The following is an 11,792-nucleotide window of genomic DNA, read 5'->3' as shown; positions in this document are numbered from 1 at the left end:
CTATGCGACTTTTTATTGATAGCGGTCGGAGAAGATAGTATGTCTTTTATAATATACCGACTAGTGTAGCTGACCGTCCGTATATAGCTCAAAACCTATAGTTAGCTCGAATAGTGGAAAAGGCTACTCATCGAAAATCTATACTCTAAATTTCCGACTAGTGAATATGAGAATTGGGAAAGATGCCGATCGCTCTTTCTATACGTGAAAGTAGTAGTATGATAACGGCTAGAATCCCTAGTCTCTGTATAGCGATAGGCTACGCTATTTTATAGAGGCGCGTGGTATACGTAAGCCAGCGGGTATATTATAGAATAGAGGGAAATGGTATCTAGGTTAAGAAAGTATAGATTAAAGCTGTTCGGTGCCGAGAGCGAGGAGGCGCTTAATAGCACTGTAATGTTAGCAGTAGTATATCGACTAGAGGGTCGGTGGGAGGAGGCCGAGTAGCTCTAGGTGTAGGTTATGGAGACTCGCAAGACGAAGCTTAGTACGGACCATCCCGACACGCTGCTAAGCATGAATAACCTAGCGTCGACGTATAGGAGCCAGGGTCGATAGGAGGAGGCCGAGCAGCTCTTTATGCAGGTCATGGAGACTCGCAAGACGAAGCTCGGCGCGGAGCATCCCGACACGCTGGCGAGTATGGCCAACCTAGCTTTCACCTTGAAATCTACCGGCCGTCGTTCTGAAGCGATCGATTTGCTAAGAACCTACGTGACCAAGCAGCAACGAATTTTAGGTCCTGCTCATCCCCACACTGTCTCTAATTCTGATACTCTGCTAGCCTGGGAAACGGAGGATCTGGCAATCTAGACATGATCCATATACCTGTTTTTTCCCGTCTCGCATTAAGGAGGCTTTACCATATTTGGTAGTGTTTGATTTGAGGTTCACTACTATTCAGTTCCAATCAGCAACCGTGCATTGCCAACCTTTTGTTTTCCGAACGTGTAACTTACAGGTTGTGTAATAATGTTTTGTAAGAACCTTGACTTTGTAAGTTCGGCGAAATACCCCTGCATTTCCACTAACCGTATTCAGCATAGCATATTTCGATTTGGGGTTCTAGAAACAATTTTTCTGTGTAAAGCATGGAAGGCAATTTCGAATTTAGCTGTATGAAAGATAATGTTCAATCACACCAAATCATGATCGGATTTATAGGCTGCGTCTCGTTGGGTTGTTTTTCTTTAACATCGCCGACGACTCCATCCTTGTAAAATGTGGTTGTTCTGAACCGCAAACTTGAAGTATTTTTGCGAGTGGGCCTCGACCAAGGGATAGTAGGGAACTTATGGTTCCCCTGAGAGCACGGCCTATTTGGCGGTTTGAAACTGCAACCCCACGAGCCTTCGAGTTGCTTCAGCTTTTCTGGCGTCAACGCTCACTGGGCCTTGCTGACCTGTCTCCGTTAGGAATCACTTTCATGGCCGTGGATCCAAATCATCAACGTTAAGGTGTTGGGTCTATGCTTATGGAGATTTTCTGTGATTATGTTGATGCAAATGCACTAGAAGCCTTTGTTTTGTCCTCGCCTGCTGGTATTCGACTATACTCCAAGTTCGGATTCAGAGCAGTTGGTGTTGTTGAAACAAAGTATGGAAACTTTACTAGCATGCTGAGGACTTCAGGCCTTAATCTCAGGGATAATATGGAATTGCCTGTGTGAACAATAAAGCAAACTAGTTGTTGGGTTCCCAGATCCTTGACAGCCTTATTAATGTAGCAATTATTGACAAAACAGTTGCATTATTCAAAAGGATCGATAATCAATATGGGCCGTCGTTATCTAAAAACAAGAAGCTCATGTTTGCCTACGGACAGCTTCAGGAACATCTATGGTCATTGAGATGCTTTCCCTCGGAGTCTTTCTAGCTGCTGAGAAATATTCAAGTCCACATATGGTTGATGATCCCACCGAGGAAAATCAATTCTATAGTTATCCTCTTTCCCTTGAAGCCTTGGAACATGTCCAGGCCCCTGAAGTCATGCCCATAGACCATACTCAAAACATGATACTATTGTTTCCGGATTTAAGTATAAATAATCTTCGACAATCTATGGAACTAGGAGACCGTCTTTTCCCTCAAGACTTAGCCCGCTTGGAAACTTAAGTTAATCACTGGCAAGCTGAACGATTGTGGGATTTTGTGGACTTTGCTGTCTTACCGGGTTTATCTGCAAGGCAAAGGATCGCCGGAATCTGTAGACATATCAAGACGATAGGCAACCTAAACGTAGAAAACTATATAAGGATTCGACTTGCAAAAGTCCAAGTTAATATGCTCTATGAAACCATCTGCAAAGAAGAACAGGATAGGCGTCTTAATATCGGACAGAGAAAGTTCACTACATATGTTCTTAACTACATCGAGGCAGCTATTAGCAATACTAGCGGCCGACGCCTTCCTGCTCCTAGAAAGTCACGTGTTCGCGATTCTATCTTTCGATATAAGCGGGTTGCTAAGAAATGGCTAGTATCACAAGGTCTAAGTATAACGTTGCTTGTTGATCAAGACTGTGGAAGGATAATGTACGCGCTTCCATCAAGTTCGAAATTTCCCTGGCTAATATCATATAGAGAAAATGGCCAATTCACCGAGATATAAATGGAGGCTTTGATGTTCCATGTTTCAGCAACTCGGCCTGACATTATCAGTCTTTGCAGCAAATTAGAACCTGCTGTCAGATATTTCCTGGTCCATGATTAGTTGCCGGCGCGTCCCACTTTGGACGATGTTCGAAAAATGATCGGGATTCACAATTCAATGATAGCGATCGTAGATTAACAAGGATGTAAAGGTTGAAGATTGCGGCGTTATTTTCAGATGCTTATCCGAGTTCCATGGAATGATTGGAAAGTTGGAGTTCAGGATCGGACTTGCGCTATTTATGCGTTTGATTTAGCTAGATTAGCCCCTTTTTAAGTTATCTGCAATAGAACATGAGTCAATTGGTCCTACCATACCGTGTTATTATTATGGTGTAATATTTAAATCGAGAATTCCACTGTCAAAATTCAGTATTGCCTCATTAATATGAGATAGTGCTTGCGCTACGAGCTCAGCCTGGATTAAACCTGGATTTGAGAAATACATATGCCACCTTACTGCGTGTGTCCATTCAAGAATGAAGAGCTCCCATCAAATCGGCTATTCAAGGATGAGAAGTTTTTATGCCAAAGAAATGCAGACGAAGGTCGCTGTGAAGAACCTGATATTCCTTCACGGAGCGGAATGCCTCCTTGGAATTTAACTAATGTATATAGCTACGAGGAATACACGAGAAGGATACTTTATCACGGTACAGATCGAGCGATTGACTGGCGGTTCGAGGTGAATACTGTACGTTCATTGGTTCGATACCCTTGGTTGGCGGTTCAGAATCGCGACTCAGAACAGCGGCCCACGATTCGTCGATCGAATGCACCTAGAGGGAGGAAATAATAGTAGGTAAGGATTTATGAAGGCTTCGGGTGTCAAGTCTTCTGGAAATGCCGAGACTAAGGTTATGAAAGTGGTTGTTCTGAACCGTGAACTTGGATGTATTCTTGAACTTTGGATTAGGCCCTCGGCCACATGATAACCAGCGGGACACTTACATGGCCCTTTGGCGGTTTGAGACCGTGACCCCTTAAGCCTTCTACTTTGCTTAGCAACAAATAAAGTGGGACATGAAATCAGAGATCCTGGAGACTGGCTGGTTCGTCTCTAGGAATACAAGAACTGCCCCCAAGAACGCTGCTATGCGCTCCCGACACGTCTGAGCTCCTGGAACCCAATCACAAAGCCCCCAGGATCAGATACTTTGCAAACTTTGATTGGTTCCCGAAGACACTATGATTACAAAGGATCCGTGTAACTTGTTGGCGTTATGGTATATCACCATTGTGTAGGGCTGTACTGGAGGCCTAGGCTGCTCCTGAAGATAGGAGTGGTTAGGTGGGTGGACTCCTACTCGAAGGGTGGAAATAATATTCAAATGTTACAAGACCGAATGGTAGTGAAAAGATTAGAGCCTCTTGGATGGCTGGATGGAGTTGAAACCAACATACAGAGTAGATAGCTACATGAAATGTAAAGTACTTTATCACAGTTCGGAACGACCAATTGAATTGGTGGTTCGGGCTGGGTACTGTGCGCTTATTGGCCGGACACTGGTTGGCGGTTTAGAATCGCGACTCTGGAACTACCTTTCGAGCCACGATTCGTCGATTGTATGCAGCTAAATCCCTACAATTTACTAGTTGCTTGAACTGGACTCAAAACTGCCAACAGGAAGCCTATCTTGGCATTCAGTCACAATTGGTTGCCCGTAGAGAGGTACTGGTCTTATGACTAACTTCTAGCGGTTTAAAACAGCGACCCCGAAGAAAAGCTATTTCGAACAGCCACCTGGCGAACCACGACTGCCTTATGCTAGCATCATATTACTTAAGGGGACAGAACGCCTCTCCTCTTGACTCTTAGTCCTCATGCTTTCAAACGAGTTTCAAAAAAAGAACTCCAATCTTGGATCTGCACTTTAGAGCCCCGTCTTAAGGGTGGGAAGGATCATGGGAAATTAGGTTGACGTAAGTGCGCTTCCTCCATGTTAAAGATCTAACTTTGGTGCAAGAGATGCATTTTACTGATAAGGTAATATATACCGAGATTCAAAACAATTTGAGTCCGTTTTGGAAACATTCCCAGCCACACTAGGACAACGGCAAGACCATCTTTTTTGTGGGTCTATTCTTTACCTCTATTAATGTTATAGATAGGAAGGCTAGCATGACTAAAAGGAGTTTCTCAATACGACGACCATATATCAGGCAGAACTTATCTCTAGATAAAGAAGTTAGAAACTAGAGCACTACAGTCGGAGTCAAAAACAGATTCCCCTTCGTGTACACACGAGTTTTCTCTTGGATCCTAGCTCAGAATGCACTAATCTGCATTCGGTTTACGTAGTTAAGAAGCCAAAGGTTTCCCGGAACGTGCACGTACATCCGAGTCTACTAAACCCCTTTCTCTCACTACGTTCGTTTTAGGGCATTGAAGGGTTTCGCCGAATGAGTCATTGTAAGATACTGTAATTCCTGCTTAAATCGTGGAGAAGGTTCCTTTTAAAGTACCTCTTCGGGGTGGAAGATCTGGATATGTGACTAGTTTGACTCCTGCTTATTCCTCCTTCAGCACTCACGAAGCCATTGTCCACTCTTTCACTGTCACTTATTACCGTTATATCGTTTTACTGTTACTCCTAGTGTGTGAAGATTCGCGATGGTGCGCTGGGCTCGGTGGTGAAGACATAGACGGGTGGGAAGAGCATGCGCTTCTACTTCCGGGGCCGTTGTGGCCACTGTTCGGAACGCCGATAGGATGCGGACCAGCAAGGTTCTCTGCACTGTTTTCAGGTGTCGTAGATGAGTCTTGTCTCTCAACGGGTCGAACTGTATCACACGGTTGACGCGTAGTCAACGACCGGCGTGACGTATGCTTGGTAAACATAATTCGGACCAGGGAATATATAGGCCCCGCGGTACCGTTAGGCATCTTTCGCACGACGCTCGATCGCATCAGGCCGTAGATCTCGGTATGGATTGTAGACTAAGTCTCTAGAGCACTAAGAGGGTTAGTATGAATTTACTTAAGTCGTATATATACTCACCGAGGGTAAAAGAGGCCTATTGACCGAAGATGAGTGTGTAGGGCCTTCCTGCCGTACCTATCAATATCTCCAACACCGAATTCAGTCGGTAAAATTGTCGTAGCGAGCTCATCCTTTCGTAGCTACCGCTGCGCTGGGTCGTTAACACGAAGCTGAATACCGTATTCCTTCCGAATTGAATATAGTGTACGGTTAGAGATAGGTGTGCCTCCTTTCTGCAGAATTTCCGTAGTATTCGTTGAGAGCTTGCACTTCGGCGGAGGAGCTCCCAAATACGGGCCCGAACAGCTTTATTACAGAGAAGTGCAAATCTAGCTTCACCCGTTTACACTCTGTTCATAATTCTCGGCCCCACTGCCAAGGCACTAGTCGGGCGAACTAAGTGTAAAACAATGAACACTAAGATTATCGGGTAATAATGTATGTTGGCTATCGTAATTTTACAACACTTGTTATCAAGCCACCCTGCTCAACCGGACGCCCTCCAAAAGAACGAGGAAGAGAAAATCGAGAACAAATTGAGAACAATATATTGCCACTGAGGCAATATTAGCCTAAAGTTTAAACCACGAGAGAAAATATAAAAAGTGAATGAGTGGCATGGAGACAACGAGTTCAAAATCAGACTGTCTGTTGAAAAAGTACTAGGCGTATTTGCTCACTCAGCGAACTGGAACTGTGGTAACTCTATTGCTGGCCACAATTGATTATCTATTAGAATCTTTGGGATGATATAGCACACTATGCTAGTATCATGAAAACGTATTAACTCTCTAGTTTTTCCGAGCCCTCGTTTTGAAAAGAGGTTAGAAAGTAGAACAAGGATTGAAAATAAAAACCATGTGACGCCTGCTATACAGTCATTCTCGAAATCGCACTCTCTTTTTCGGCCCCACCGCCAAGGCCTTAGCGCAGATCATTTATTGAGCAGACCACACTTCTTAGTTGAGGGCGGCCGTAAATTGCGACTTTTAGAGTACAGTGATTTATAGCCCAGGAATCAAGGCGTAGGCTGCAATCTTACACAATGGAATACAATACCATACAAGATATATTTTACAACCGTGCTCAACTAAGTGTGGTCTGCTCAATAAATGATCTGCGCTAAGGCCTTGGTGGTGGGGCCGAGAAAGAGAGTCTCAGTGTGCACTGGTCAAGGCGATTTCGAGAATGACTGTACCCAGAAGCTTATGAAGGAAATCTGCCCTGAGGCGTGTCCCATAACAAGTGTACTGTCTTTAATCGCCGAACAAGAAGGCCGAGCATCGGGAGGGAGAAATAATATTTTCTCCCCTTTCCATGTTATCCACTGCCCTTGATGTATGGATATTGCCAGATTCGCTTGAGATGACAAGGAGGTATTATTGCCAGACCCGGATTGAATATCGAGGGATCCCAGATTTGTGCTCAAATATGAACCATCTTGAGAAAATTCGAGGTCAGTGGCCACTCCGTCGACACTCAAAGTCTGCTGCAGGCCACCTGTCGCGGTGTCCCAGATTCGGACTGTCTTGTCTCCAGAGCCGGACGCCAACAGCCGACCGTCAGGCGAGAATACCACCGACTATATTTGATCTGAATAGCCCTCAAGGGTCTGCTGCAGGCCACCTGTCGCGGTGCTCCAGAGCCGAACTGTCTTATCAGCAGAGCCGGACGCTAGTAGCCGGCCGTCGGGCGAGAAGCCCACCGAATGAACCTGATCTGAATAGCCCTCGAGAGTCTGCTGTAGGCTACCTGTCGTGGTGTCCCAGATTCGGACTGTCTTGTCTCTAGAGCCGGACGCCAACAGCCGACCGTCGGGCGAGAATACTACCGACTGTATTTGATCTGAATGGCCCTCGAGAGTCTGCTGCAGGCCACCTGTTGCGGTGTCCCAGATTCGGACTGTCTTGTCTCTAGAGCCAGACGCCAGCAGCCGACCGTTGGGCGAGAAGACCACCGACCAAACAAAATCTGAATGACCTTCGAGGGTCTGTAGTCCAGAGCTCTAGGTTTCCGCAACCTTCCGCAATAGTCGCACCCTCCCAGGAGTTTCTGTTTCGAACTCTCTACGGATTATAGACATTTCGGGTGTAAATATCAGTCCTGAGTGATAAAGTTGGAGCGGCGCAGTATCCGCTATCTGGCAATTTTTAAGGATAAAGCGCTCTGCATCAAATAGAAACTCGGACATTGAATCATGGTTGTCACCCTATAACTGTCAGTATAAACAAATCACCACGTAGGATTATGCGAGCAATGTACAGCTACACCCGTCTGCAGAAGGTTGATAATCCCGACCACTTCTGATCCGACACCTAGTAAGTTCATTGCTTCTACCCAGTGCAAGAAATGCCTCTGGAGAAAAGTTAGAGTATCATGCATCACATCATGTAAGTCTGTGCATTGCATCACATGATATGCCCAATATCGACAGGAGTATTGCAATTCTGCAGGAAGACAGTGATCGATAATCTGCTGATCAATATCCGCACGTTGTGTCCCATAACTTGGTAGTCCACATATATTCTTTCTCAAATCCTGACATACAAGGAGACATCGAGTGGCTAGCTTACAGTGCATATCCTTCTTATCTACCCAGAGTGGAGTCTTCCCACGTGTTTCCGGATCAAGGAGGAAGCCTCGAAATGACAGATGATAGAGCCGCACCGGCAAAGTCTCATCATCTGGCACACTCAAAACCGAGTGTAGTGGGTTTAGTCTGAGATAAACAATCCTCTCGGGGAGGCCGATAAGTCTCGAAAGTGAAATAACTGATAGTGGGCTCTCTAGTATCACGATTGCACCGATCACTTGCTGAAATTCTTGGACCAGCTGCTTTTCCTGTCTCTCGTTCTGTCCATTGAGAAGTCGATTAAGCACAGGAAGGTACGTTCCATCCAATTTTGATCCATTATTTCGGGGCATAAGGATCTCTTGGAGACTGTCTACTGGGTCCCAATGGGGGTCTTCAAACATGCGGCATATAGTAGCAGCGAAAATAAACAAAGGAACGGACAATGAAACCAGATTTTGAATATTAGTATCTCCAGGCCAGCCGATAGGCAGAGAGCGGTCCGTCCGTATAACGGAAAGTCGGTGCTTGAAGAATAAAGATATATCATGCAATATCACTGGCTCGGGAATTTGATGAAGAATCAGGTCTTCATATTCACGCCTCGTGATCTTTGAGAATTCTTGAAGAATTGGCCATTCAGGCCTACTGGTCAAGAAAACTCGTAAACGCACAGCCTGTGTCTCCTGTAGCCGTGGTAACAATTGGAGTACGAGCCGCATGTCATTATCCACATCACATTCATCCAGTGCGTCAATCACTATCACCACAATTGGGATTGGGAGAGTAGATAGATTTAAACCCAGTAAGGGTTGGAGAAGTATCTTATCAAACTGTTGCTTCAGCCCTTTTGTTGCGATGTCAGAGTTGTCGTGGATTGCTTTCTGGACGCTAGGGGTTAGTTGGGGAATGTTCTTCGCTAATTGTCTTATAATCGTCGGGAAAAGCTTCGTCGCACTTCCTCGATCCCGTTCGCCCCTTTTGAAGAAGAAGTTTGCTCCGAGTAAATTGGCGTTTTGTAAAATCTCTGTCACCGTTCTCGAGATAGTCGATTTACCGGTCCCTGCCCTGCTATTTAACCAAAAAATGCATTTTCCGCGCGGCGACCTCGCCCATTCTAAGACTTGCCGAAGGATTTCTTCTCTGGTGCCTGGAAGACAATAATCTTCATATTGATTCGTGTACGAGTCGAACTCGGCCCCGCGCGCAACCGGCAATTGCTCTAGGTCCATATTGCGATCGATCCGATCTGTAGTCTCACTTATACCGGTGACTACGCTCCTAAGTAGGTGTCAACCAGGCGTTGGTTGCTAAATGGTCGGAAAACTCACGTTTGATCAATCTGTAAGGATAAGGTAAAGTTTGATTTGTATGTCGCAAGATCCGACATGAATCCTTCCACCTCTGTCCCTTTGAGGGGCTAGACCAGCGCTCGAAGTCCTAATTTTCTCATAGCCCTCTTGCCTTTCCCTGGACCAATAGTCACTTCTAAGACTCTGAGAGTTGAAAAGCACTTAGTGATAGATCTGTCGAGGGTCCGAGAGCTGGAGAGCTTCGCGCCGTTAGGACCTTGAAGGAATACTTTTAGCTCCTGAAGAACTTCTGCAAGGTCTGCAACTGTCTCCTGTAGCTCCCGAATTTCATCTCTGGCATCCTTCACCTCCTTAATATAGCCCCCGCAGATCTTCACAATACTCCCTGCGAGCCGAATGACCTCGATAACGCTGGCCGCAGACGACAGTCCATCCATTTGATAAAAGGGTTCAGAAAGACCGTGACACTCTTCTTTCTATAGCTTGGGCTGCAAAGTGGCAGAGATTACGGGAGTCCAAAGTATTCTGTCAAACCTGAATCAAGAGGGGCAGTGCCGCGCTCGCTAAAAGGACCAATCATTCACCGCTTTGGGTAGCGATATCGAAGAACAAGACAGATTTAGATGAAGTCGAGCCCCTATCCATATTGAAACACTCGGTATTAGTCTCAGTCTATATTTATATATTTCACGCGGTGCCGACTTTTGTGTTTGGCCATAACATCCAGGAACCTGGACTGCCTGATGAGTTATCGGTTAGACTGTCGGCCCGAGCCGACCGAAACCAAGCCTAGTGCTTCGCCATTCTACCCACTTCCCATCTCACTTCGAAGGAGCAACGAAAATATCATGGCGCCTCGGCTCCCACTATCTCAGATTGTTATGATCCGTAATATGACCAGCAGCAGATCGCTGACTACATCCCAGATGGCCGACGCGGCCGGTTATAGCAAGCGCTCGATCATAACCATTCGTACCAACCTCCGAATGTTCGGCGACGTTCGAGCAACCCCCAACCCTGGCGGCCGCCCACCCGCGTATGATCACACCAGCCATGCTTGAAGCTCTATGCGAACACTTGCTTGAAAAACCAGATTTATACCTGGATGAGATGGCGGACTTTCTGTACGACGAATTTTACGTCCTGGATCCACTTTCACTATCGGCCGTGCACTTCGATCGCAGGGCTGGACCAAGAAAGTGGCTCGACGTATAGCGAAAGAAAGGAGAGCTGATTTGAGGGATTATTATCTCCATCAGCTATCTGAGTTTCGCTCTTATCACTTCGTTTTCATAGATGAATCTGGCTGATAAACGAGCTGGATTCAGGCGGACAGGCTGGTCTCCCCGCGGGGTGACCCCGGTACAGACTTCCCACTTCCAGCGGGGGCAGCGCTACCAAATACTACCCGCATACACCCGGGATGGCATTCTTATGTCACGAGTCTTCCAAGGGTCGACTGACGCCGGCGTGTTCGAGGATTTCATTGAACAGCTTCTCCATCACTGCGGGACATGGCCGGAGCCGAAATCCGTCCTTGTAATGGATAACGCTTCGTTTCACCATACTGATCAAATACGAGACTTGTGCTTGAATGCAGGAGTCAAATTGTTGTACCTTCCGCCCTATTCACCTGATCTTAACCCAATCGAAGAGTTCTTTGCTGAGCTCAAGGGCTTGTGAAACGAAAACTGGCAAAACAGCGCGGGCCAATGTTTTGGAGATTTTCCTGAATAGTGCGTCAATGTTGTGGGGGCTCGAGGAGAGAGCGCTAATGGTCATTTCCGACACGCGAGTTTCGAGGTTGAAGAATTGAGATAAATATATATCGCCATCCGTCGTATAGAACAATAGCTTTCAACAATCAACACCAATTTATTTTGAAGTTAAAAACTTGATGAATGGTGATTCGGTGGTTTTTGTTACATATAGACTACCCTAAGCAATTTCTGGCCAGCATGCTTGTATATAGTATTGCCTTTTGACTGAGTTTTAATATCGTCAGTTGCGGAGAGGAGAGTATGAACCATACGAGGGTCCACTGAGCTACACTCACTTTCTGGGCTAGCGTCTTGGCAGTGGGGCCTAGAATCAAGTAAAGAGAGCAAATCGGTGAAGCTGGTTTTGCACTTCTCTGTAATCACAGATGGCAGTAGCAATAGGGTCCTGTACATTTCCTCCGAGCCGACTGTGGCGAGTACAATCAGAAGGTCATCGACAGGCGGAACGACAGTAGGAGTGTTGTGGTTGATACTATTGCGATACAAAAC

General features: G+C 46.0%; 2 protein-coding genes across 2 annotated transcripts; one reads left to right on the top strand and one right to left on the bottom strand.

Annotated features, from left to right (window-relative positions):
- Window positions 1-582: 582 nt before the first annotated feature.
- On the top strand, window positions 583-816 carry N7458_000002 (uncharacterized protein; the record flags this gene model as incomplete). Its single annotated transcript, XM_056903397.1, has 1 exon — window positions 583-816. One exon carries the CDS (start codon window positions 583-585, stop codon window positions 814-816), a length of 234 nt encoding a protein of 77 aa, XP_056771164.1.
- Window positions 817-7,219: 6,403 nt separating this feature from the next.
- On the bottom strand, window positions 7,220-9,959 carry N7458_000001 (uncharacterized protein; the record flags this gene model as incomplete). Its single annotated transcript, XM_056903396.1, has 6 exons — window positions 7,220-7,627; window positions 7,676-7,846; window positions 7,900-7,992; window positions 8,185-9,490; window positions 9,541-9,629; window positions 9,696-9,959. The coding sequence occupies 6 exons, from the start codon at window positions 9,957-9,959 to the stop codon at window positions 7,220-7,222; spliced, it is 2,331 nt and encodes a 776-aa protein (XP_056771163.1).
- Window positions 9,960-11,792: the final 1,833 nt, after the last annotated feature.

The sequence above is a fragment of the Penicillium daleae genome (genome assembly GCF_028827525.1).
Source record: "Penicillium daleae strain IBT 16125 chromosome Unknown utg000001l_segment0_segment0, whole genome shotgun sequence".
In the NCBI taxonomy this organism is placed as follows: domain Eukaryota; kingdom Fungi; phylum Ascomycota; class Eurotiomycetes; order Eurotiales; family Aspergillaceae; genus Penicillium; species Penicillium daleae.
This window is presented reverse-complemented; position numbering and strand designations above follow the sequence as displayed.